We start from the raw sequence: 21,817 nt of genomic DNA, 5'->3' as shown, positions 1-21,817 counted from the left end.
ATTAGATTTGCACTTTCCCATCCAGTTAACAAGGTCTCTCCGGTCTCTACAGCTGTTAAAAGATGTCTTAGCTGCGTAATTTCAATCCATTAGTGCTCTTGTGTTTATGGAAACACTTTCATATTCATGGAGGATTTAAAACATCTCGCTAAAGTGGAGACAGTTTTACCTATATTATGCTACTTCAACCACTGACAACATGGGAAACTTTCTACAATTGGTGTCGCGGACGTCAGCCCTGTTGGACAATACTTGTACGTGACTTCAACTGGATAAGCACCGTCCTGACTGTCCTCTGTCGTTCCAGGTATTGGAATGCAGTTCCACCCACAAACAAGTCATACAACAAGGAAATCTCGAGCATGCCAACGGTCGGAAATGTCTCGCTACGCTGCTGACTCGCCAAGGTTGATAATCATTCTTGGCTGGAACAGAATGACACTCCACAGAGAGAATAAATCATAGGTAAGGGAATTAAAGCCAGAGGCTCAGTGAGACTGAAAATGCAAATGACTTAATGTTGCTTTCAACTTGTCCTTCCCAGACCCAACAGGTTGAAGTAAAAAAAAAAAGTGTCTGTCGGGAGATGTCCTCTGTGCACATTATAAACATTAAATGCACCTTCATGTATTGAACACTCAAATATACAATATATTTAGGTTAGTTTGGTCATGTGCGATTCCACAAATCAATAGTCAATACAAGACCAAAAAGGCAAACTGGCCAAGCCTTGGCTGGGAAATTTTTAAATTTAGACACACCGTCATGCACACAAACAATAAATCAATGCATGTTCCACGGGCTAATTATTAAAGTATTATAGCGGCTGAGATGCATCTTTGGTTTGAGTTTGTTCTTGTTTTTTTCCTTTGTTTTCTTTCTGGTGGCATAATCGCTTGTTTATTTTTTCTTTTTGTACTGTAACCTCCCTGTGTACTAATCAAAGCTAATCTTAATGGATTATTTGACCGAAATGGTAAATTATATGATGTCACATTCATGTTTTCAAAATAACAGAAATGAAACAGCAACAATGCACTGTATATATATTTACTTTTTGTACTTTAGAGAGACACAAGTCAGAATCTCAACTCAATGTCGCCAGACTTGGATGGAAATATTACAATTTGTATTGTAATATAAGAAGGGTAAAACCTTAATCAAAGTCAGATTAAAGGCCAAAAATTGATCTTGCTCTTTGGGACAAGGCAGGCAGACTTGCTCCTGACTTTAAAGTGAAAACAATGGCAGTTGAATTTAACATTTTAAACCCTCCTCCTACTTTGGCTACTATAATTCAATGTTTTAAGATGCTGCTCATTAATAATAATAATAATAATAATAATAATAATATTTGAAACAAAAACTTTCCACCACCTCCTTGGTCATGGTTTTCGCCTGTAGCTCTCTTGCCTGTGCTGAAAAGCATGACGTTCTTTACCCCCGTGGACTCCTCACTATCTCCTGCCGCACTTCCCCACCCACCTCTGCTTCATTTGATGAATATTTCACAGGCCAGTAGAGACGCTCTGCCTCTCTCATCCTATTCCCAGGCTCAGTCCAGCCTCTCACTACCTATCACCTTCAGAGACGTTAGCATCGGAGCGCTGGGTAAGGGGCACTTGAGGGTGTATGGATGAGTGCTACTCCTCTCTAAATATCAGGACGGCTTATTAACGCATAATAAATCCTACATTTCTCTTTTTATAGAGTCTAGCAATGTATTAGAAATAGCACACTGAATGAGTTGTTTACTCTAAGAAATAATTAAAAAAAATATATATAGTTATGGTCAATCCATTCATTCATCAAAGTCGCACATTCATAAAACACATTTTAAAACATTTAAAACATGGAAACTCAATTTCTGAAGCATCAAAAGCAAGCATGTAAAATAGTTATTATTGCTTTATTTTGCATCTGACTGGATCATTTCAGGAAAATTAGTGTGATGGATATTATAGTATAAAGTAAGGCAAAATTCCCACAGAGGACTAAAAAAAGGTTCAGGTTGTTAGGAAGAATCGCTGAGTCGATGTCTAATACATTCAAGAGTTATGTTGAGATGGCTCTCGTTAGTCTATAGGGAGTGTTTTAGGGGAGCAGCTGCCTTCGCTTTCAACACTATAAACCATCTGGCCCGTAAGAAATGCAATAAATTCGAATGATGTTTGAAGTAGTGGCGGATGATGCCATGAGAACAGTATCAGGGTGAAATGAAATCACATTAGGGACTCGAGAGGTTGTGCTCGGCAAATTACAGTGGGGAACATAATTTTTTTTGCCATTAGGTCTGACAGTTTTTTGGGTTTTTTTGGGCGAAAATCCAAAACTGATCTCAGGTTTTCTCTACCACGTCAAGTTTTGGAGCTAGGGTCCCCGTTTTCTTAAAAAATATTAAATAAATGTGTACAGTGTTTATGTAAATAAAAGACCTGGATGGAATAGTTACAACCTTTGAAAGGTAAAATGAATTGTGATTTATGACGATATGCCCACGATTACAAGTTTTAAGTGAAAAGCTATCATTTATATAATAATTTCTACTATGCTAGCTTTCTATTTGCAGATATTGATAGGACTGACCTAATGGGAGCTGCACACACCTCTCACCACACTGTCTCAATTGTGACTGCACGCATTTGCTACGTAACAGTAGATGAGTCCAATCATAATCACCTCTTCTTGCGACAGTCTTGTTAGAGCTAATCAGTGGAATTTTGCCTATTAGGAGGGCAAAAAAACTTGGCGTGCTCCAAAAAAATTGAATGCAATTTTGGAATCAGCATGATAGTTTTATTTTTGATTAGCATACAAATCTAACTCAACAGATTTTTTCTTTTCCAAATTATACCTCTGTGTTATTTGTCATCATTTGAACCCCATTTAAAGATGCTGTAAAGAGTGCTTCCTCCCTCCCGTCTCCCTCCCAAGTGTAATTTAGAGCAATAATACGTTTGTTGTCAAGATGACTAACATCTTGTTACCTACAGTTCAAATTGTTTTCTGGCATATTGAACGTCAAGACGTTCCTCACAGAAGATGCACAATGTAGATGCTATTGATCCAGAAGTTAAATCAATGAATCTATGTCATATTTTGAAATGTGAACGCAGTACACATGGTTTACACAATTTTTCGGATTAAACACTGATTTATTATTACCCTCTCATCAAGCAGTAAATGCTGTTCAGTGTTGGAGTGAATTTATGCTCAGCTACTTCAATGGCTTAATGATACATTTATCAGGTAAAGCCATATTGCATGTTTTTGTTTTTTGAACTTGAAATATTCAAGGACAAAATATTGTAAAACAACTCTGTTGTTCTGTGAGTAATCCATATATATGTTGTTGCATGCGTTAAGGGACCAAAAAAAAAAACAAGTTATCATCAGTCATTTATTTATATTTTAAATGAATCACCCGATTAATCGTTATTAGTGTTTGTTTCTGCCAAATATTGGAAACGGCATCAGCCTAAAAAAAAAAGCATCTTGTTTGGGCCCTAATCACCGTTGCATAAAATACAGTCACCAAATGTCAAAATAGGGCAGCAAAATTTTATCTTGGCCTGATGTCTTTTTAAGAAACTAAAACGCTTGTTTTACCATACCATACCAGACCGTTTGATATTTCTAACACTTAACAGTGTGATGTATTATGCTATTAAAACACTAACGTCATTTGTCATGTGAGAGGCTGCTAAAATGCCACGAGAAATTATGTTTGCACTGGGCTAGTTTTCCTTCGATCTGCACTGATATTCAAATGAGTTTGACGTAGCGCTAAAAGCATATTGCTTGCCAGGATGTCCCTTGCCGGAGGCTGTTTGTTTGCGACGTATCTGTGTGGCTTGAGTGTGAAACACTTACACATCCTTCCTCCCCCCCATGATCCGTTTCAGTTCAGTCAAACAGGTCCACAGAGAGCAAAGTCTCTTTTGCTCTCCATCCGGGCCTCATCCACCTGAATTCTCAAAAGTTCTTGAACTTTAATTTAGCATTCAACACAATAATTCTTCCGCAGCTTCTTTCTCTGAAACTGTGTGCTATACTTGTCACACCACAGGGTGTGAACGTCTACATCGTCTCCTCTAGGATCTTCATGCCAAGCAAAGTAGCTCGACAAGGGGGTATGCTAAGCTCGCTGTTATTTACGCTCTTAACTCAAAACTGTGTTCCGACCGACAGCACTAATCGCAATCGCAAGGTTGGTGGGCCTCAATCGTATTAATGATGAGGTCATCTCCAGAGAGTAGATGAGCCAGCTGTTCCAGTGGTGGAAAAACAACAATAAATTTGGGGAAAACTAAAGAGATTGTTGTGCAGTAGACTGGAGAAGTTGTCGACAGCATTTTGAATGTCTGTCTGAATTCATTCCATTCATACTTAAGCTATAAGAGGGTGAGGAATGTCATTTTCATTTGCAATAAGGACATTACCTCCTTGAACGCTTTATTGTGTTTAAAGGGGAAGCAGAATGTGAGAAATGTCATTTTCATTTGCAATAAGAACATTATGCCAAAAAAAATCATTGCAATTAAATGTTCTATGCACCTTCGCTAGTCTAAACATTCTTCTATACTATTCGGACAAATATTGCCTTTGCGGAATATGTGTTAATCAGGAAAATCCACCCATTTTCCAAGGGCCAGCCATTTTGTCACTTTTGTCGACTGAAAATGACATCACAGTTGCTCAGGGCTTAAGTAACGACCAATCACACCTCATCTGTTTTCTAAAGCTGAGCCAGAATGCCATGTTTTTTGACTCGTGAGCCTAGAACAAGTGCAATAGGTGATTTAGCATCAATAACTGAGCTAAAACTGAGTTATTGAGCTGTCATTTTAAAGTGAACTTACTGCACATTTTGCTTTAATTGAATTAAGGACATGAAGCCTTCAGATTTATTGGTCAACCGAAGTAAATGATCGGACTTGGATTGTGGGCATAAATTGTTGGCTTTTAATTTTGTCCCTCAGGTGAGCACAAGCAGAGTCAGCCACTTTGGTGATGCATTTATGCGGCCATTTTCAAGCATTAATCAGATTCCATGTTGTAGGGGTACGGCAGTTTCAGAGGTCTGAGCAGAATGAAAATAGCCAAATGTCACAGCGTCACCACCGCTGCCCACGTGTTTACATTTCCTGTGGGATGCCTTCACTTGTTGGTCTTTTGCTGTGCGTGTTTCAATCCCCACCCACTAATCTCCTGCATGTCCATTCGTGCTAAACAGGCGTGTTTACAGAGTTCATGCTCCAGCTCTGCTGTGAAGAAAATACCAGGCAGGCAGGCAGACACAGTCACAGCAACAGCTCTTTGTGCTGCAATTCCACTGTGCACCGACCCCTTGTCAGGCACAGTTGAGTAAACATGGAGGGATAAACAGCCTACGGGCCAGTCACAGAGGCAAGACATCTCCTTATTATAGCTGACAACATTCTAGGTGGCAGACACTGGGGTTAACTAGGATTAAATATGATTTTCTCAAGGGTGATGGAGAGATTCAGACAGCAAATATCTCTCTTGTTCATGTGTTTGAATGCCATGATTGTTCCCAGGCCAATAGACTGACCTTATGAAATACAAACGTTTGAATGTTGTTTTGTACAGTTTACAACCAGAGGTGGGTAGAGTAGCCAGTAATTGTGCTCAATTCACATAATAGAGAAAAATGTGACTCTTGAAAAAAAATCTGGGCTTGAATGTTAAATTTTAATAAAATTGGAATGTGTAACGTCCGAGTCACAAACCTTCGTGAATAAGTGACTGGAAACTGTGGATCTCCTTTCTCTTAATTGCAGTGTTCCTGGCATCATTCTTTTGCACAAGTCTTTTAGCTCCTTGACAGTTATGTACTGTATAAAACTGGGCATGTACCAGTATAGTAAATGGAGCAGGATTTAAGTACAAAGGTACTCTTTTGGAATTTACATATTCTGTTGTCTATTTTATTTTGGGCAGTATTTATGACTGAAATTATTTAATTACACCTTTACTACATAATAGAAGTACATAATCTACACTGCTGTCGTAATACTTCCCTGGGAAAACAGCATGCTGCGGTCATGTTGAAAAATGAATATATGGGATCAGTATTGCTTCCCACAGGCGTACCACGCAAAAAAGCTTAAATGTCAGACCCTCCAAGAACATTAGCCAAGAGGATGATTCTGTTCCAGAGGAGACAAATCCTGAACCGGTTGCCAGTCAGTCGCAGAGCACATATTGTAGCTAGACAGACAACCGTTCACGCTCACATTTGTCTTTGACTGGGAACTGAACCAAAGCTGCCTGCACCTTTAGGCAAGTGAATAATTCAATTTAACGGCAAATTCTGTTTTCGACGCTCACAAACGCGCATGAGTGCGATATTTGCTGATAATGCTTACACTGCCAGTCTAAACATTAACTTAACATTTTTAGTGTTTAAGCTGAGTTGATGTGTCTAAACCTGTACAATCAAATGTAAATCGAAAATATTGTCGTTTCTGCAAGGATTTATCAGTAATACCGTGAAAATGGAGGGACGTGAATATTTATTTTGCAGCTTAATTTGTGAGCTGTCTTGAAGAGGGCTGTAGATAAAACAGGGCCCGCAAGCTGACATATTTGAAGTGTCTTTGAAGGAAGTCTTGGCAAATATTTGCCAAGTCGGGACGTGCAATGCCAATAAAATTCAACCCTAAAAGACAAAATGCTCCAATTCAAGCAAAACATGAAGGGACAGTATTTTGTTTTTGTGCAGGCAACTATCTTGTACTGAAAGTGTAATGTTTGTGCTCTCATTTTTACGTATTTTTTTCAGATAAAAAAAATCTGATATTTTTAGCAAGGGCACATTAGAACAGCACCTGGAGCGCAATTCCGAACGCACACACAATTAGGGAGCGAGGATTTTGGAGGCGAGTCCTGTTCATATATACAAACCTTGAGTGTATAGTTGAATCTAATGAAAATTAATAAATAACTCTGTGGGTGAACACACATAATGAATACTATGATTGGGAATGAATTAAAAAACAACAAAAATAATCCTGTAGTTATTAATAACTATTGACAATAAAGAGCACCTCAATGTAAGCTGGGAATTCCGTTGTCAACTCCTCCCAACTACAGTGTTTTTTTTTATTATTATTATTCTTATGCATGCACTCCCTTTATCAGAAGAAAGAGAGCTTTTGCAAAAGAATTAAAACCACCATGACATTTACCTCTTCTGGTTTTATTTTGAGACAGTGGTGCCAGAAATAGAAATCACATCTTCATCATAACTGAGATCAACTCCGACAAGGTGCAGAAAACGGTCATATGCAAAATATTTCTCAACAAGGTTCCCTCCCTGAAAAAATGTGCGTGAATGAACATATCATTGTTATATTGCTAGTTTTGTTTGCACTGGTAGGCTACTGATTTCTGGAACTTGAAATTGAATGTTTGGCTTGATTTTGATCTGGAATTGAACAGTGACATAATTTTCCCTCATTAAACAGATGATGCGTGCCAAATTTTCAAATTTACTCACTCTCAACTTGCTGAGTGTAACACGCTCACATAGTGTAGGACTACTTGACTAGGTATATTTTTGGCATACCTCTTATGATTCATCACCCAAACGGCAGTATTAAAACTGTTTAGCTCGGTGTGGGGGTTGAGGCGGGACTGGTTTCGTACAGTGGATCTTCCTGGGGCAATATAAAAGCAGGGCTGCTTTTTAAACTTCATTTTGTTCCTGAAGAGCAGGCGTGGGCAAACTACGGCTCAGGGGCCACATGCGGCCCCTCTGTCAAATTTTAGAACCAATTGTGGCCCGCCAATCAAAAAGTTTGCCCACCCTTGCTCAAAAGGTAAAGCAGTGCAGCATCTTTTGTTTTATCTCCTTTGGAGATCTTTCCAGGGTGATTGTGAACTTCTGTGAACTTGAGCACAGATCATTAGAAAATGTGTTTTATGGTGCGATTGGCAAACATTTTTGAGACCCTCCTGTGCGGGGTTTGCTTATTTTCCCTGAATATTGTCCAAAGTCGTGACTACGAGTGTGGTGATAGGCTGCGAACCAGTCTGGGTTGTATCCCGCCACTCGCCTAAGGCTGGGATAGGCTCCAGCTCACCCTGAGGCTAAGCGGTTGACAAAAAGGATGGCTGGAGTTGACAGCTGCACCTGATGCCATGTCGGGACTACTCCAGTATTGGATTAACTAACTGGATTAAAGACAAAAAACAATAGAATACAACCATCCAGATTATAAAATGTAGTCACATGTTTGTACAAAACAGTAGGCTACAGGTGAATATGGCACTCTGTACAATCCGACGAGTAAGTAAAAGCATTATGTTGCCTTTGCTGTGTTCAACGTTACAATGGTGGCCAGCTCTCAGTGTGTAAAGTCCATGGCTTGGATTGCAATGTGGATTATCAAGCATTTATAGAATTCATATACTGATGTCAAGGACAGCATCCTTGTGTCATCCAAACGAATGAAAAAGAGAAGGTCCAGTGACAGGTATTAAGTGCCTAGCAAACAATTCCTTCTTTAGTTGCGTTACTCACAAAGCATGACATTCAATTTTATTAATTAATCACTGTGTCACTGGAATACCTCTGATACCGTTTTTCTGGATCGGGAATGCAGCGTGCAAGACCAAGGCCCTGCATGCGATGAGCTTCTCTGACTAAATTTCACACACTGCTGACAAGAACTAACTCCTGAAACTAGATCCCCCAAGCTGCTTATATGAATGCAAATAGATGAATTAATTAATATGGCAACAAGCTGCGGGGCCAGATGAATCCCGCACCGTGTAAAAGAGGTCCAGGTGCAACTTCCCGCTGAATCTTAGGTCACCTTCGTCAGTTTTCTAGCACGTTCCTTCCCCCCAGTGTATTTCTTTATTTCCTTGTGAATGAACTCCTTTTGCTTGATTAAGGACCATTTTCTCTGGTTTGTTTCTGCTCCCTGTCTGAATCAATTATCTTCCCTGTCAGTCTTCTTTTTGAATTCACATTTTTTTTTTTTTTTGCTCTTCGTCTCTTTGCTTCGCTGGAAGCATTTTCCACGTTGGCTGTGAGCCCATGTTCCAACCTGAGTGCTTCAGACAAGACGGCAAACATTCCCTTTTCTTGTGCGACTGCCGCTTTGTAACAGAATGAGAGAGCATTATATGAACCAATTCCTTTCAAAGATACACCATGTTCATGAAATGACTACTGTGAATGTTTTCTAACTGTACCAGTAAATAATAGTAAAATAAAAAAAAGTAATAGTAACTAACTAGTAAGTACACAGTAGTAAACTCAGGAGTATTTGGCCATCTCGGTGTGCCTAGTTGGAGAGAAAAGGACTCTCAAGCACACCTTAAAATACGCATAGCCAGAAGGGTGCCTTCACTGAAGCATATGATGCATGTATTCAGGCTCACAATCACATCTGCGTTGTCAAATCAATTAGAAATAATGTCATAACTGACTGGGTCACTTTAAGGGCTTGGAAAAAGGTGAGGTGTGAAAACCAAAAATAGAACGCTTAAATGAAAGATATTAACAAACTGCCTCCTTATATATATATATATAGAATAGAATAGAATAGAATAGAAATCCCTTTATTGTCATTGTACTCAAGTGTGCAACGAGATTAGAGGGCTCCCCTCTCCAGTGCAATACAACAATAATACAGACAAATATATAAATTAGATAAATAAAGAAGACAGTGCAATGGAATTCAGTACTGAATAGGGCATATAGAAACACATCACAATGCTGTTTTGCGAGGTTAGGGTGGTCTCGTGTGTGTGTGAGAGTTCAGTATGGAGATGATATATATATTATATATATATATAATATATGGTTATATTTTTTGGTTATATCATAAATATTCATTTTCTGCACACAATACGAGAAAGTAATACACCGCTATTATACCTTAAATTAAATTATACACTAAATAAGGTGATCCGTTGTCATGGCAATAACACAAGATCTGATTACAATTCCTTCCAGAATTACCTGAAAAAATAAACACGTTTTTTTTTTTTTATTATTGTGAAAGCTATGCCGGTGGAGAATACATAAAAAAATGACCTCGCCTTGTGTTTGTTAAATAAAATTGAAGTAGCGTCTAGTAAAGACGAGATTTACGTCCTTCGATCGCTAAATATGCACATTTGCAGAGCAGCTCATTTGTGAGTCATTTAATGCTAATGGTACACGAAGTGACTGCCGCTCAAACGTTCCTCGTCCCCCTTCCATCCATGTATAATTAAAACAACACTGGCATTAATAAGGTGTCACAGGTGACAACACAAGGCGGAGATAACTTTTAAAAGAGACACACACAGGAACCCAATCACTCCCTCGCTGCCAGGCAACAATTGCGTTCTAATGAGGAGAAAGCCATTTCCAAGCATAAGGGCTGATGCCGTGATTACTAAATGACCTACCAAGGAGGTTATTGTCTTAAGTTATTCATATTTCAATTAACCTTTTACCACACCGCATAATTTCTCCCGATGACAGTTTAGATCAGGTCGGGCTCATGTGCCTCAGTATATGAAAACGTTCATTTGATTTGACCGTGAATCTGAACTGCTCAACTTTGACCTTAAAGTGGATGTGCTTGCGAGTTTTAGATGAGTTCTAGATGACTGCTAGCCTCCGCTCCTGAAAAGCAATTGATTTTCGTTGACATTGTGTTCCGGCGCAGCATTTTGATGCGCCCGTTTTAACACCAATCGACCAGAATCGCTGCACAGCGGCAGCTGTATGTCTCAGTACGTGCATCCTGTTGCTTAATCATCATCAACTGCTCCAACACTGCCATCGCTCCGCTCCCACCCTAGTATGAACCTGCACCATCTCTTCCTCTTCTCTAAATTTAAATTCAAACATTTGGACACACTGACTTAGCATCAGCATCGTTTGCTTGATGTGTCTGTTTGCTTCCAAACTCACGCCATCAACTTTATAGACTGCAATATGTCAGCGGTGAGATTTAGTCCCTGCTGGCCCAGAGTTGTGAGGAGAATGGTCACAGCTGAATAGTATTTAGTTGCATCATTCCTTTTTCTCTCTGACTCACCTTGGAAGTGAAAAGCTTCTTGAAAACATAAAAAAAAAAGAACAACTGAGTCATCAGAGAGGTCAAAGCAAAAACAACAGCATGAGGGCGTCTAAGGCGTGTGATGCACATTTTCCTGAACCTTGTTTTTTTTTTTTTAGTCTCACTGACAGAGTGTAATGCCATTCTCCTTTACTCGAGCGCAGGGGTGTAATTGAGGTGGAGAGGTGGCACAAGCCAAAGACTTGAGGTGCATAATAAGCAGGATTTCAGCTACCTCAAAAAAAAAGGTGCGTTTCTGTCACCCGAAGGACGCACTGAGAGGTGGGCAAGAAAAGACCACGTGGTCTCAGTTCTACCTTCAGCTCGGCTCCACTTATCAGAGCTGCTGAGAGGCAATGACCAGCAGTGACGGCAAAGCCAATTAGACCTGCCGCGGCGAAAGCGTGGCTGCCTGCCGCAGTGACTGATGTCCTCTACTCTGGTTGGCAGTCGGAACATCACTCATTAAGCCGTAATGCCTATTTTGCCTCATATCGCTGCAACGGCAGATGAATGATGGCTTTCATTTCCCATCATTAAGAGTAAAGAGAGTAGACGCGACGTGTTTACGGTGAGGATGTGGTCGGAGAGCAGGGAAATGATTCCATTTGTCGTTTGAGTTTGATGCACATGAAAGATGGATGTTCATGTAACCTTTTGAAGATGGAAGCAGAAATTGTTTACCACATTATCGGATTGAAACAATCGTATTTATAAGAAAAGAGGAGGATGCATTCCAAGCAGGTCTAATTCCAGATTTTAATTTTTTGTTAAAATTTGACAGATAACAAATTCATTTGATCAACCTAAATTAGCATCAATGATAATTTCCATAATGGGTAATACAGGAGCATTTCTAAGTTATTTAATATTTTAGATTGCTGTTTTACCAAAACTGAAAAAAATAAAAAGGATGACGATTTCAGTTATGTTGCTTTCTTGAATGTAAAAACTGTAGTGGTTGATTGTTATGCTTGATTGATGTTTTTTTTTTTTTTTTTTTTTTTTTAGCTCTCAGAAAAATTCATTTAAAAATATGTGAACGTTTGAAAGATGTGCTGTACATTTTAAAAATTTAAAATGACTTGAAACCCTTTATTAAATAAATGTCATGAAAACAAAGAGTAGACAACTGCAATGTATTTCTAATTCCAGAAATAAGATCCCAAGTTCACTTCAACTCAAATCGCGACTGTCCGGATGGTTTCATGACTTCTTCTGAACAACACATCTTTTCTCCTCAACTTAAAAAAATGCAATCACATTGGGGAGGTGGGGCATAACCTACGTTTTTATCTCTTTTACTCCATTTTAATTTTGTCAATAGAAAATGATCTGGATCCAGATAGATTTTTTTTTTAAGTAGCATGTCTATTGCTTTCTCTTTCTGCTAACCTCTTTTTTTTAATAGCAAAGTGGTCCCAACTGTCAAGACCTGCATTGTTACTCTGCGCAGTAAAATAAAATGCCACAATGATAATCGTTGGCAAAAGTGCAACTACCCGTACATCACACACACACGCACAGTCATACACACATCATTCCACCGTTGAACCGCGGCTCCTGCCACTTTCTTTTCATAGGCACATCTGAATTTCCCCCAGAGACAAAATTCAAAACAACAGTAGGCCAAACTCAGGCTGCGGGCCAAGCCAGTCGAACGTCGGTTCACAGATTCACTCAGTAATTGCTGAGGCTGATATAAAAGTGAAAGGGCACATCGAGGAAATACTAATCAGCGTGTCAACTAATCTCTGGCGAAGCTGCTGTTGTTGTGAATGCCACTGCTTCATGCAGCGTTTTATCTGCGCGACTTTGGTTCCATGTGTGCACTTTAGCAGTGTGAGCTCCAGGCATCGCCGAATTTGGCCATGGCTTTCAAATTGGCATTTAATTTGAGTTCGAGTTTTGGGATAGCACTTCCTGCATCATAAAATAAAGGATTCATTACGCTATAGTCAGGCAAACATGCAGAGAGCCTTCCTTATCCTAATCTCCCGGTGCTTTCTCCTCCTATTCAAATCCTAATTATAACTCTTAATTTTCGCTCTAGATAACGCGCCTGCAGCGAAATCCCCCTCTTTCTTTGCTTCCCTACATTTGCTCTTCAGTGTTCTCTGACCAAAATCGCCTTACCTGTTCCTGCAACTGTCTGTTCTCACAAAATCCACGCCACCTTTCCTCACAGGAAGGTTTTGGACAGTTATCGCGGGTTTGTTTGGAGTCGAAACACAGCAAGCTGTAATTCCCTCTTCCAGAGTCCAAACAGAAGTAAAACATCATGCGTGCCTGTGCAGCTAACTGGATAACGCAGTTTAACCACAGCGATGTTCTTACTCTCGCCCTTAAATTCCTGTTACAAAGCTTCATTTCTTCCACTCTGTTAGGCTGCGGCTTGTTCCTGCATGTCATTAAAGTGATCTCCCATTCACACTGAGTGAAATATTGAAACCAACTCTGTCATGATTGCGATTCTGACTGACGTGGTGACCTTGGCCGCACTTGGAGGTTATAAACAGGAAAAAGCTCATCACGCTGGCCACTGCTGGAATCAGACACACTGCATCATCCTGACGCTTATTTCATCTGGAACTTTCGAGCTGATTTTGAAGTGAGGTGACTCGCTGGGATCTTATCGTCCTCCCGCTCTCCCGCAAGTCAGCGTGTCACTGAAGCCTCTTGCCAGCAAACACAGAGCCTGGACCTGCAGAGTCACCTGCACTAAACCTCAAGATAAATAAACCATGGGCAGAGCAATGCAGACCACTTGAGCTATTTTCAGCATCACTCGGTCCAAAATGCTTTTATAAAAAAAACATCCCCTCCCCTCACCGGCTTGGGCAAATAGAGCATGCTTCAGCAGCATTACTGATCCGTCTAGAAAGCAGCTGGAGTCATGGAGATGCTGCGTAGCTGTCCGCCTTTGAACAGAATGGAATGACAAACCAGATGTGAGAATTATGGCAATTGTGTGGAATTAAACGTTCCTATTTGGTAAATTGAGACAAAATGGAGTGGACTGCTGGGCTTGAACGAGCAGATCGCACCTGACTGTAGCCCGAAGAACGGGGTGGGACTAAATAAGGGTGTAGCTAAATGTTTGACTTAGCTGTTTGACGTCCGTTCTGGGTGAACAAAATGGAGAGTTGTAGAGCCATGGAACCATGTCCAGCATATTCAAGAGCCCGGAAAGTGCTTCTGAGTTTCTAGGCAGTTGGGTTCAAAAGATGTCTTCTACAGATAGGCCATGTCCAAATTTACGGGCCGCGTCCTCTGAAGGTTGCATTTCGCACATTGTGCGACCGCATGACGGCACTTCCGATGCGCCTCAACCGCACGTGTTTTTCAAATGCTAGAAGGTGTAACGTGAATTTGGACACCACGTGTAATTGGGTCGCGCCGGAAGTATGTCATGTGGCCTTCGGAGGACTCGGCTTGTGAATTTGGACAAAGATGGATGCGGATATAAGGTGCACTCCCTGGTTGAACTTGGTCTTTGCGTTTGGCTCAGTCCATAGAAGGCGCTTAGTGGTTGAAAATCAGCCCAGAGTGTGTGAAAACAGTTTTTGGCTCAATGCTCGGGTAGGATTGTCACAAACGAGTGTATCATACACCGTTGGATTGGGCTAAACGAGACTTACCCAAACATACCTCTAGTGTCCATGAGGGTTAGTCAAAGCCGGAGCTAGGGGAAAAAAAAAACAAAAAAACGCCATCCCCATAGGAATGAATGGGATTTTCATGGAGTGTAATATTTGGAAGTGTACCCGTAAAAACTGTTACCTGAGAACCAGTGTGCCCTGTAAGCTGTGCGTTGGTTGTGCTCTCACCCTCTCAGCGCATACAATGACGCACACACATTACATTTCTAGACTTATTCCTTCATTTCCAACCCAGTTTAATGTACAAATAGGACACTACACCATTGCCACTTCCCTTACGCTTTCAGTAGCGCGACCGATGGCGCATACAAAGTTGTTCTACTAAAGTTTACTTTGAAGCATACATTGACACACATTCCCTCACACTCACCACTCTCGAGACACTTCAGGCGACACGCAGACTGCTCCATTCAGGAAGTTAAAAAATGAGCATAGTTTATGAGCACCTTTTCTGATCACAGAAACAACTTGACGTCAATGTTGGCCTTCATCCTTCGAGCGACATTAATCGTGTCAATTAGGCACTGGAACTGAAAGAGGAGCTGACAACAATCAGAGAGAGGCTACGCCATCTCTTTTTGTAACCTCGCACACTGATGGAACATGAATAGAGTGAGTTAACCCAGGCCAGCAAAGTTAGCACCAAGGCTAATACAGCTACCGATAGATATGTTTACATTTACTTGATTGAATGTCAAATGTCAAGTGTTCGTCCTCATAATACTCGACAAGAACCAGGAAACTTGAGATACTTTGTTCAGTTTTATCTGACAAGTACAGCTAATTTAAGAAGGTTCCTTCCAGTATTCCATTTTTATTCACATAAACATTGTATTTTTAGGCAAAGGCCTAATCATATACCGTAGGCAGTTTATACTTGGAAACTAGCATCATAATTACACCAAAAACGCTTGCTAATCATCCCTTAGAGACTACGGGTATTTCTTGAATTAATAAGCACGAGGAAATAAATAAATCAAGCGATGGCAGTCGTTCTTGAGGTCCTCTTTTAAAATACGCTTGGTGATGTCAAATTTCAACTCCCGCTGCACTTAATAGTCCCGATGCTGACAGATGTCTTTTGTGCAAAAGATTAGTCTCCTTTATGAGCCCTGAGTATAATATTCACCTGCTGATTTAGGAAATGTGGTTGCTTCAGCTGCCGATGACTCTTTGCAGGTGGTCAGCACTAAATAGTCTAAGTTCAGCAGGTTGCCAAATATGACTTTAATCCGCCATGTGTTTGTTTGTTTATCACCAAAGAGCGTGCTGGGAAATGAACATTTACGAGGCTGTTCGAAAGATTTGCTACCCAATATCTTTATTTAGCGTAAATAGGTTACTGACGGTGTGGTGGTGCATTGGTCTGACTTTGGTGCAGGCGGCGTGATGTAAATGTGAGTATGAATGGTCTGCATTTGGGACGGACTGTCGACAAGATCAGACCCTGGACTCAGCGGAAAGCTGGAGTCCAGGGTGTAGTCCGCCTTTCCGATGAGTCTGCTGGGAGCGACCCAGAACAGGCCACGTGGTACCAAAAAAGGATGGATGGATAGATTAATTCAGAATTATTTTTCTGCGTGCAAAGCCCTTCAACTCCTAATTGAAAAGGGGAACGTCACGAGAACAAAGGGAAGGGCATGAGAGTGAGTGAGCGAGTAAGGGGAGGAGAGGGAGTAAAGAGCCTGACATGAAAACATAATGAGGATTGTCATACCCATGGGGGCTGACGTGAGGGATTCGCTGCACAGGGCTTTAGACCAAGTCGAAATGCAGAACGCAGCTGAAGAGGGCACAGACTGAGGAAAAACACCTCGCTTGAGAGGGGACACAACTTTAACTGTGCTCAGGAGGCAGGAAACGCAGCTGTGCTGACCCGCAAGCCGCTGGACAGCGTAGCTGGCGGGGTGCGTCACATCTGTCCCTTCAGACAATCAAATCTTGAGGATGCCCTCCCCTCTTATAGGACTGCGGTTGATTTCCAGCTCCAAACTATGGCAGAGATGGCCGGAGGACGCTTCAGGGTTGTTTCAAGATGATTCCGACTGCGGCTGAGGCCAAACACTTTGAGCTTGAGGGCACTCAAACTGAAAACCAGACTTGGGCGTCACAGCGAGTGTGTACCAAAACAGAACAGTGCTGGAAATGAAACCTTAGGGGTTTTATTTAATCCCCAAAGGGTAGCTTTTTCATTAGTGCTGACTATTTTGCAGTGAACAGCATTCGATATTTGTGTCTGCAGCTCAAAAATCTAATGGGGAAAAAAAACAAAGCTGGCTTTCTGGATGCTGTTACTTCATTATGACTGTAACTAAGCAATCCCGGGAGAATCACAATCGCAATGATAGACAGGAGAGATAGCGAGACACTTGATTAGTAAAAATGTCATGGCAAAATTACATTTGAAGCAACAATTTCCTAAAACATTTGGTCATTTCTTAGCTGGTCAACTTCTTAACTGGGCTTCACAAAAAAAAAATGCAGATGAAAAAAAAAATGTCTACATGCTTTGAAGAACGACTGCTGTTTTTCTGCCATTAGTTTGAATCATTCTTAATTTGAATGTCATGTAATGATTTAGTTAAAATGCTACTCAATTTAATTCATGCAGAATTGCACAACTGAAAAGAAAGCGCTGTACATAAATGATAAAAAGACGATGATTAAAATCGTAACATTGTGATCATACATAACTAAATGAAAACCTTATCTTCTTATTGAAATATACAATAGCCCTTGACATGAAGCATACAGGGGGTGCCGTTTTATTCCCACTCGATGCGCATTGTGCAAAAAGTCTACTGCTACTAATAAAGATCAAATAATTAATGTTATGCATTTTATATACAAATATATATGAGGTGAATTGATTAATCGACAACTAATCGATCATCGCATTCATTCATCCTTCTGTCCATTTTCCGAACAACTAATCCTTGATAATTATGTTTCCTTATACCCTTTTTAATTTCAAATTGTTCAAATGCTTGGAATTTCATCTTCCCAGCAGTAAATATTTTCAGATTTTTGTAGTCCTCTACAAAAGCGGACTGATTATTTTTGTGTTGAATGATCAATATCTTTTGCTTATTTTTGGACATGTTATGGATTAAACCAGTAACTGGATCATAATTAAAATATGTTTGAGCATTTTCTGCACTGATAATCTGAAATAATCTCATGTTTTTAATATGAGATGGAAATCAAGACATCCTTTTTATCCAGTTCATCGATTAATCAACAAATAAAATAATCCACAGATGAATCGATTATTTTAATAATAATGTGCGGCCCGTTCCAAAGTGGCCTGCGGACCGGTACCTGGCCGTGGCCTGGTGGTTGGGGACTATTGCTCTAAATCAACCAAGTCTGCTGAGAATATGTCTAATTCAAAAATAAGAGACTTGATTTAAGTCAAACTGGTCTTTAAAAGTGTGTGTGTGCGCGACACAATTTGAAACTTCATTTTCGAATTGGTGTTCCAGCTTCAAAGGTAGAAAAACTGACTTGGATTAACATGCAAGACGACCGTCTATCTCGGACTCTGTATTCTTGATGCAAATGTTTCAAAATGTCTTCTCAGCCTCTTTCTCCCCCCTTTTGATCTATGCACAAAGAAACGTCTTTTGGGATACCTATCTTTCTTCATTCATCAGGCACTGCGCAAACAAAACAATGAACAGATTACCAATGCATTGCATCAAAGGCATCTTCAAAGAGCGTACACGTTTTAGAACTCTGCACAGATTTAGGCAACAAAGGGTCGTCAGAGGGAAATTAAGGTCCCAAACCGCTCCAGGGGAAGCACCTCTCCGCTCCCTCTGTGGTGCGGACAGATGTAATTTCCTGCAGAACAGTGCTCTCTTCAAAGACCACTAGAATAGTTCTATCACAGTAGCCAGACTGCTAGTGTACGTGCATGTTTTGCGCATGAATTATACATTTGTCTCCGATGAGAAGAAAAGGTTAATGAGACTTAAAGTTTCAAGACTTTTCAACCAGTCAACCACTTCACGAACGCAAGGGGGGGAACTTAGCAGAGCGACAACCCCAAACTTGCATCTGCTGTTTAGGTGCATTTCATGGCTTTATCACAGCTTTCGAATGTACTGATAGTTTAGCCAGTGGCCCAATTCGCAGTCACGCCGCCAAATTTAAAATGGTTGGGTTGCGTCAAAGGAAAAATAAACATACAAAAAATCATACCAGGGACAGAAAATCAAAGCAACAATAATAGCAACAGTTTTTAAGTATTAATGCACTTGTGAAAATAATTTAATTATGCCACAACACCAATTAGTACTTCTACTGAAGTGGAAATAAACTCGCTTGGGTCTATGCATGAGATTGGTGCACGCAAATTGCATTTGTAGAGGAAAACCGCAAGATTTCCCTTGTGGATGATGTAGTCGGCTGTGCATGCGACGTGGGCAGTTGGAGGCCAACTTGCAATCACGACTGTGCATCCGCGTGTGGCCCCTACCCCAAAACACCTATTGTTGTTCTGAATGAAATACGATGACATGCACCACACACGCCCGTGAAGCCTAAAATCTGTCTGACTGCGCCTCTTTTCAATCCACCAAAAATTGCATTTCACCACCTGCACCACAAGTTAGACCTGATTTTAGCACGTCTTCTTTTGGTCAGCAAATTGCCAGATCCGCCGGGGGCCTGCAATCAAATGGGCCGGAACGCCTATCGAGGCATGGCATGATCTATGTCGTGTGACTTTAAATGATGTGTAAACAGCAGCAACAGCAGAGTTTTTCTGGCGGATCTTATTGCCATTTAGTCTTGCACTCTCGCGCAGGCATTTACTCTCTATTCATGTGTGCAGTGTATTCGTCGACTCTCCACAACTGCTTAATTATACACAACTCCACTAGCCAGCAAAGAAGGCAAACACTGAGAAGATGAAAAGGACAGGTGTAAACATTTGCACAGGACCGTCGGGGCTGACTCAGCTATGCAGCAAAAAACAACATCACATCAACAAGACTTACAAGTACTCTGCATGTTATAATCCCAGAAATGTAAATGTATTTGATGGCGTGGCAAAATACGGCAGAGTCATAGCAAACGTGTGCCGTGAAGGAGGCTGGATCTTCAATAACGCAGGTCATCAAACTAAATTTTTATTATTTCCACATCAATGCAATTAATCCGACTATCGTGACTCTCAGGCTGTAGTTTTTTTTTTTTTTTAAATCAGATTTAATTCAATAGAATTCAATAAACTGAAATGATATTTCAGATGTTTGTACAGCTGAAGTAATACAGAAGAATTTGTTAAAGCAACATATTCTTTGATTAAATTCAGTGCCAAAAGGGGAAAGTGACTTTAATCATGTGTTACCAAAAAAATTGTACTTTTCTTTTTTTTATTTTTATTTTTTTACTTTGGCTATATTCACACCATCTACGAAAAATCCACGATATTGGACCACCGCTATAATGTGTAAGATTTTTTTTCTCAATTTCTGAATAACTCTCATTTTAATAAGTGATGGCTTTATGTGTCCTTAAACGTATTTTTTACAATAAATTTAAAAAAAATGGATGTACTATTATTCCCTAGCAAGGAAGGAAGGAAAGAAGGAAATAAAGAAAGAGTTAAATGAAATCTTCTTTCTCCCAATGTTTTTTTTTGTTATGAGTGTTTGTGTTTCATCATTTCTCTTATTCGTTGCTGCAAATTGTGAGACGCCTCCAGTCTAACCCATTTTCATTGCCGCTGATTTTCAGATGAAAACGTACCACTTTGAAGTCGTCCGCCCTGCACTCGGTGCCGTGGAATTGGCAAGAAAGCAGCATGTCGTTGATGTCGTGGCCCGTGCGGTCGTAGAATTCCAACATGTTGAAAGGTCGCGGCTTGAAGTTGTGGAAGTCCGATTTGACCTTCAGGCTCTCCAAAACGCTCTCCTCCACAAGATGCACGTCTCGGATCTCATACCTAAAGGAGACAAGTTGTTTAGAAATGGGAATATGAAGGATGTTATTTTGCCTGCTCAGAAGTCAGCCGTGTAAAGTTCAGCCAAAGTAGCAGTAAGGAGTCATAAAAAACTGTCTTTTCTTCCAGTACTGCAATTACCTCCGGGTAGGACAGAGTTTCTCACAAGCCGCCCATGCAAATGCCATTTTCTTCGCTTTCTCCCCTTATAATAGCTTAGGAAAAACCTTTTGGAGATTTGCCAAGCTCACTTCTATAGCTGTCAAAAGTTTGGAAACACTCCAATTTTGTGTTTTTCAGTATTTTCAATAAGAAAAATCCTGAAGTCATTTTGAAGAATTATTGATGGAATTATTTTCGAAACAAAAAACTGTTCATCAAGACCGTTTTATCATTTCGGTTCTTCAAAGTCGGCACCTTTTCTCCGATTTTCTCATGTCAGCTTTCATGTGTATGACCTCCACATGAACTTTTGAATTTTAAATGTTTCCAAACTTTTGACTGCTATTAAATGTCAAAGGCAAAATTGATCCATTTGGATTTCCTGTTAATTTTATTAAAATGAGGTTCATGAGCGTTGATTTCCCAAATTTGTGCAGGCCACGGACATTTTCTGTTTTCTCAGACTATTCTACTTCATACAAGCTAGTATTTTAAAATGACGACTCATCATTGCTGTCCAATATCGGATGCATTGTGACATATATCACAATATTTTACGTTTTTTTTTTTTCCTTGTTAACCCACATGTATTTTTTTTTGTTGAATTAAATCTTTAATGAATTTTTACTTTATCAACTGGTTGCACGAAATAAAACCATCTACAGAATTTTTCCAAGTAAAAAAATTAACTGGATCCAAGTGATTTTATCTTGTGCAACCACTTGATGATTAAATTAAATAGAGTGAATGAAACCACTTTTTTTTTCAGTTTATAACGATAGATAGGTAATATAATACAATTAGAATATCTAGAATTTACTCGACATAGATTTCCAACTTTTGGATATTGTTGGACTAATCACAATAAGTCACACATAATCACAGTATTGATTGAAGAATTTGACATTCAGTAGAATGTCTTTGATATTTGCCTAGTGCGAGGC

At 40.0% G+C, this 21,817-nt stretch overlaps 1 protein-coding gene and 1 long non-coding RNA gene across 3 annotated transcripts in view; one reads left to right on the top strand and one right to left on the bottom strand.

The window, feature by feature from the left end:
- LOC148339741 (uncharacterized) overlaps window positions 1-21,155 on the top strand; it is a 30,113-nt gene extending 8,958 nt beyond the window's left edge. Inside the window, exons 3-4 of one of the 2 annotated variants that reach the window (XR_015842516.1) lie at window positions 308-465; window positions 20,507-21,155. This is a non-coding gene — a long non-coding RNA (uncharacterized LOC148339741). Of the gene's footprint in view, window positions 1-307; window positions 709-20,506 lie in introns of those variants that run through there. The other variant, XR_015842515.1, reaches the window with a different exon arrangement.
- The window catches only part of LOC148339740 (acid-sensing ion channel 1-like), a 31,072-nt gene that overhangs the window by 6,961 nt on the left and 2,294 nt on the right, over window positions 1-21,817 (bottom strand). The window contains exon 2 of the mRNA XM_088290373.1: window positions 20,519-20,714. Coding sequence (XP_088146499.1) covers window positions 20,519-20,714 — 196 coding nt within the window. The remainder of the gene's footprint in view (window positions 1-20,518; window positions 20,715-21,817) is intronic.

The sequence above is a fragment of the Idiotropiscis lumnitzeri genome, chromosome 3 (assembly GCF_059441095.1).
Source record: "Idiotropiscis lumnitzeri isolate Australia: NSW breed Sydney's pygmy pipehorse chromosome 3, RoL_Ilum_1.0, whole genome shotgun sequence".
In the NCBI taxonomy this organism is placed as follows: domain Eukaryota; kingdom Metazoa; phylum Chordata; class Actinopteri; order Syngnathiformes; family Syngnathidae; genus Idiotropiscis; species Idiotropiscis lumnitzeri.
This window is presented reverse-complemented; position numbering and strand designations above follow the sequence as displayed.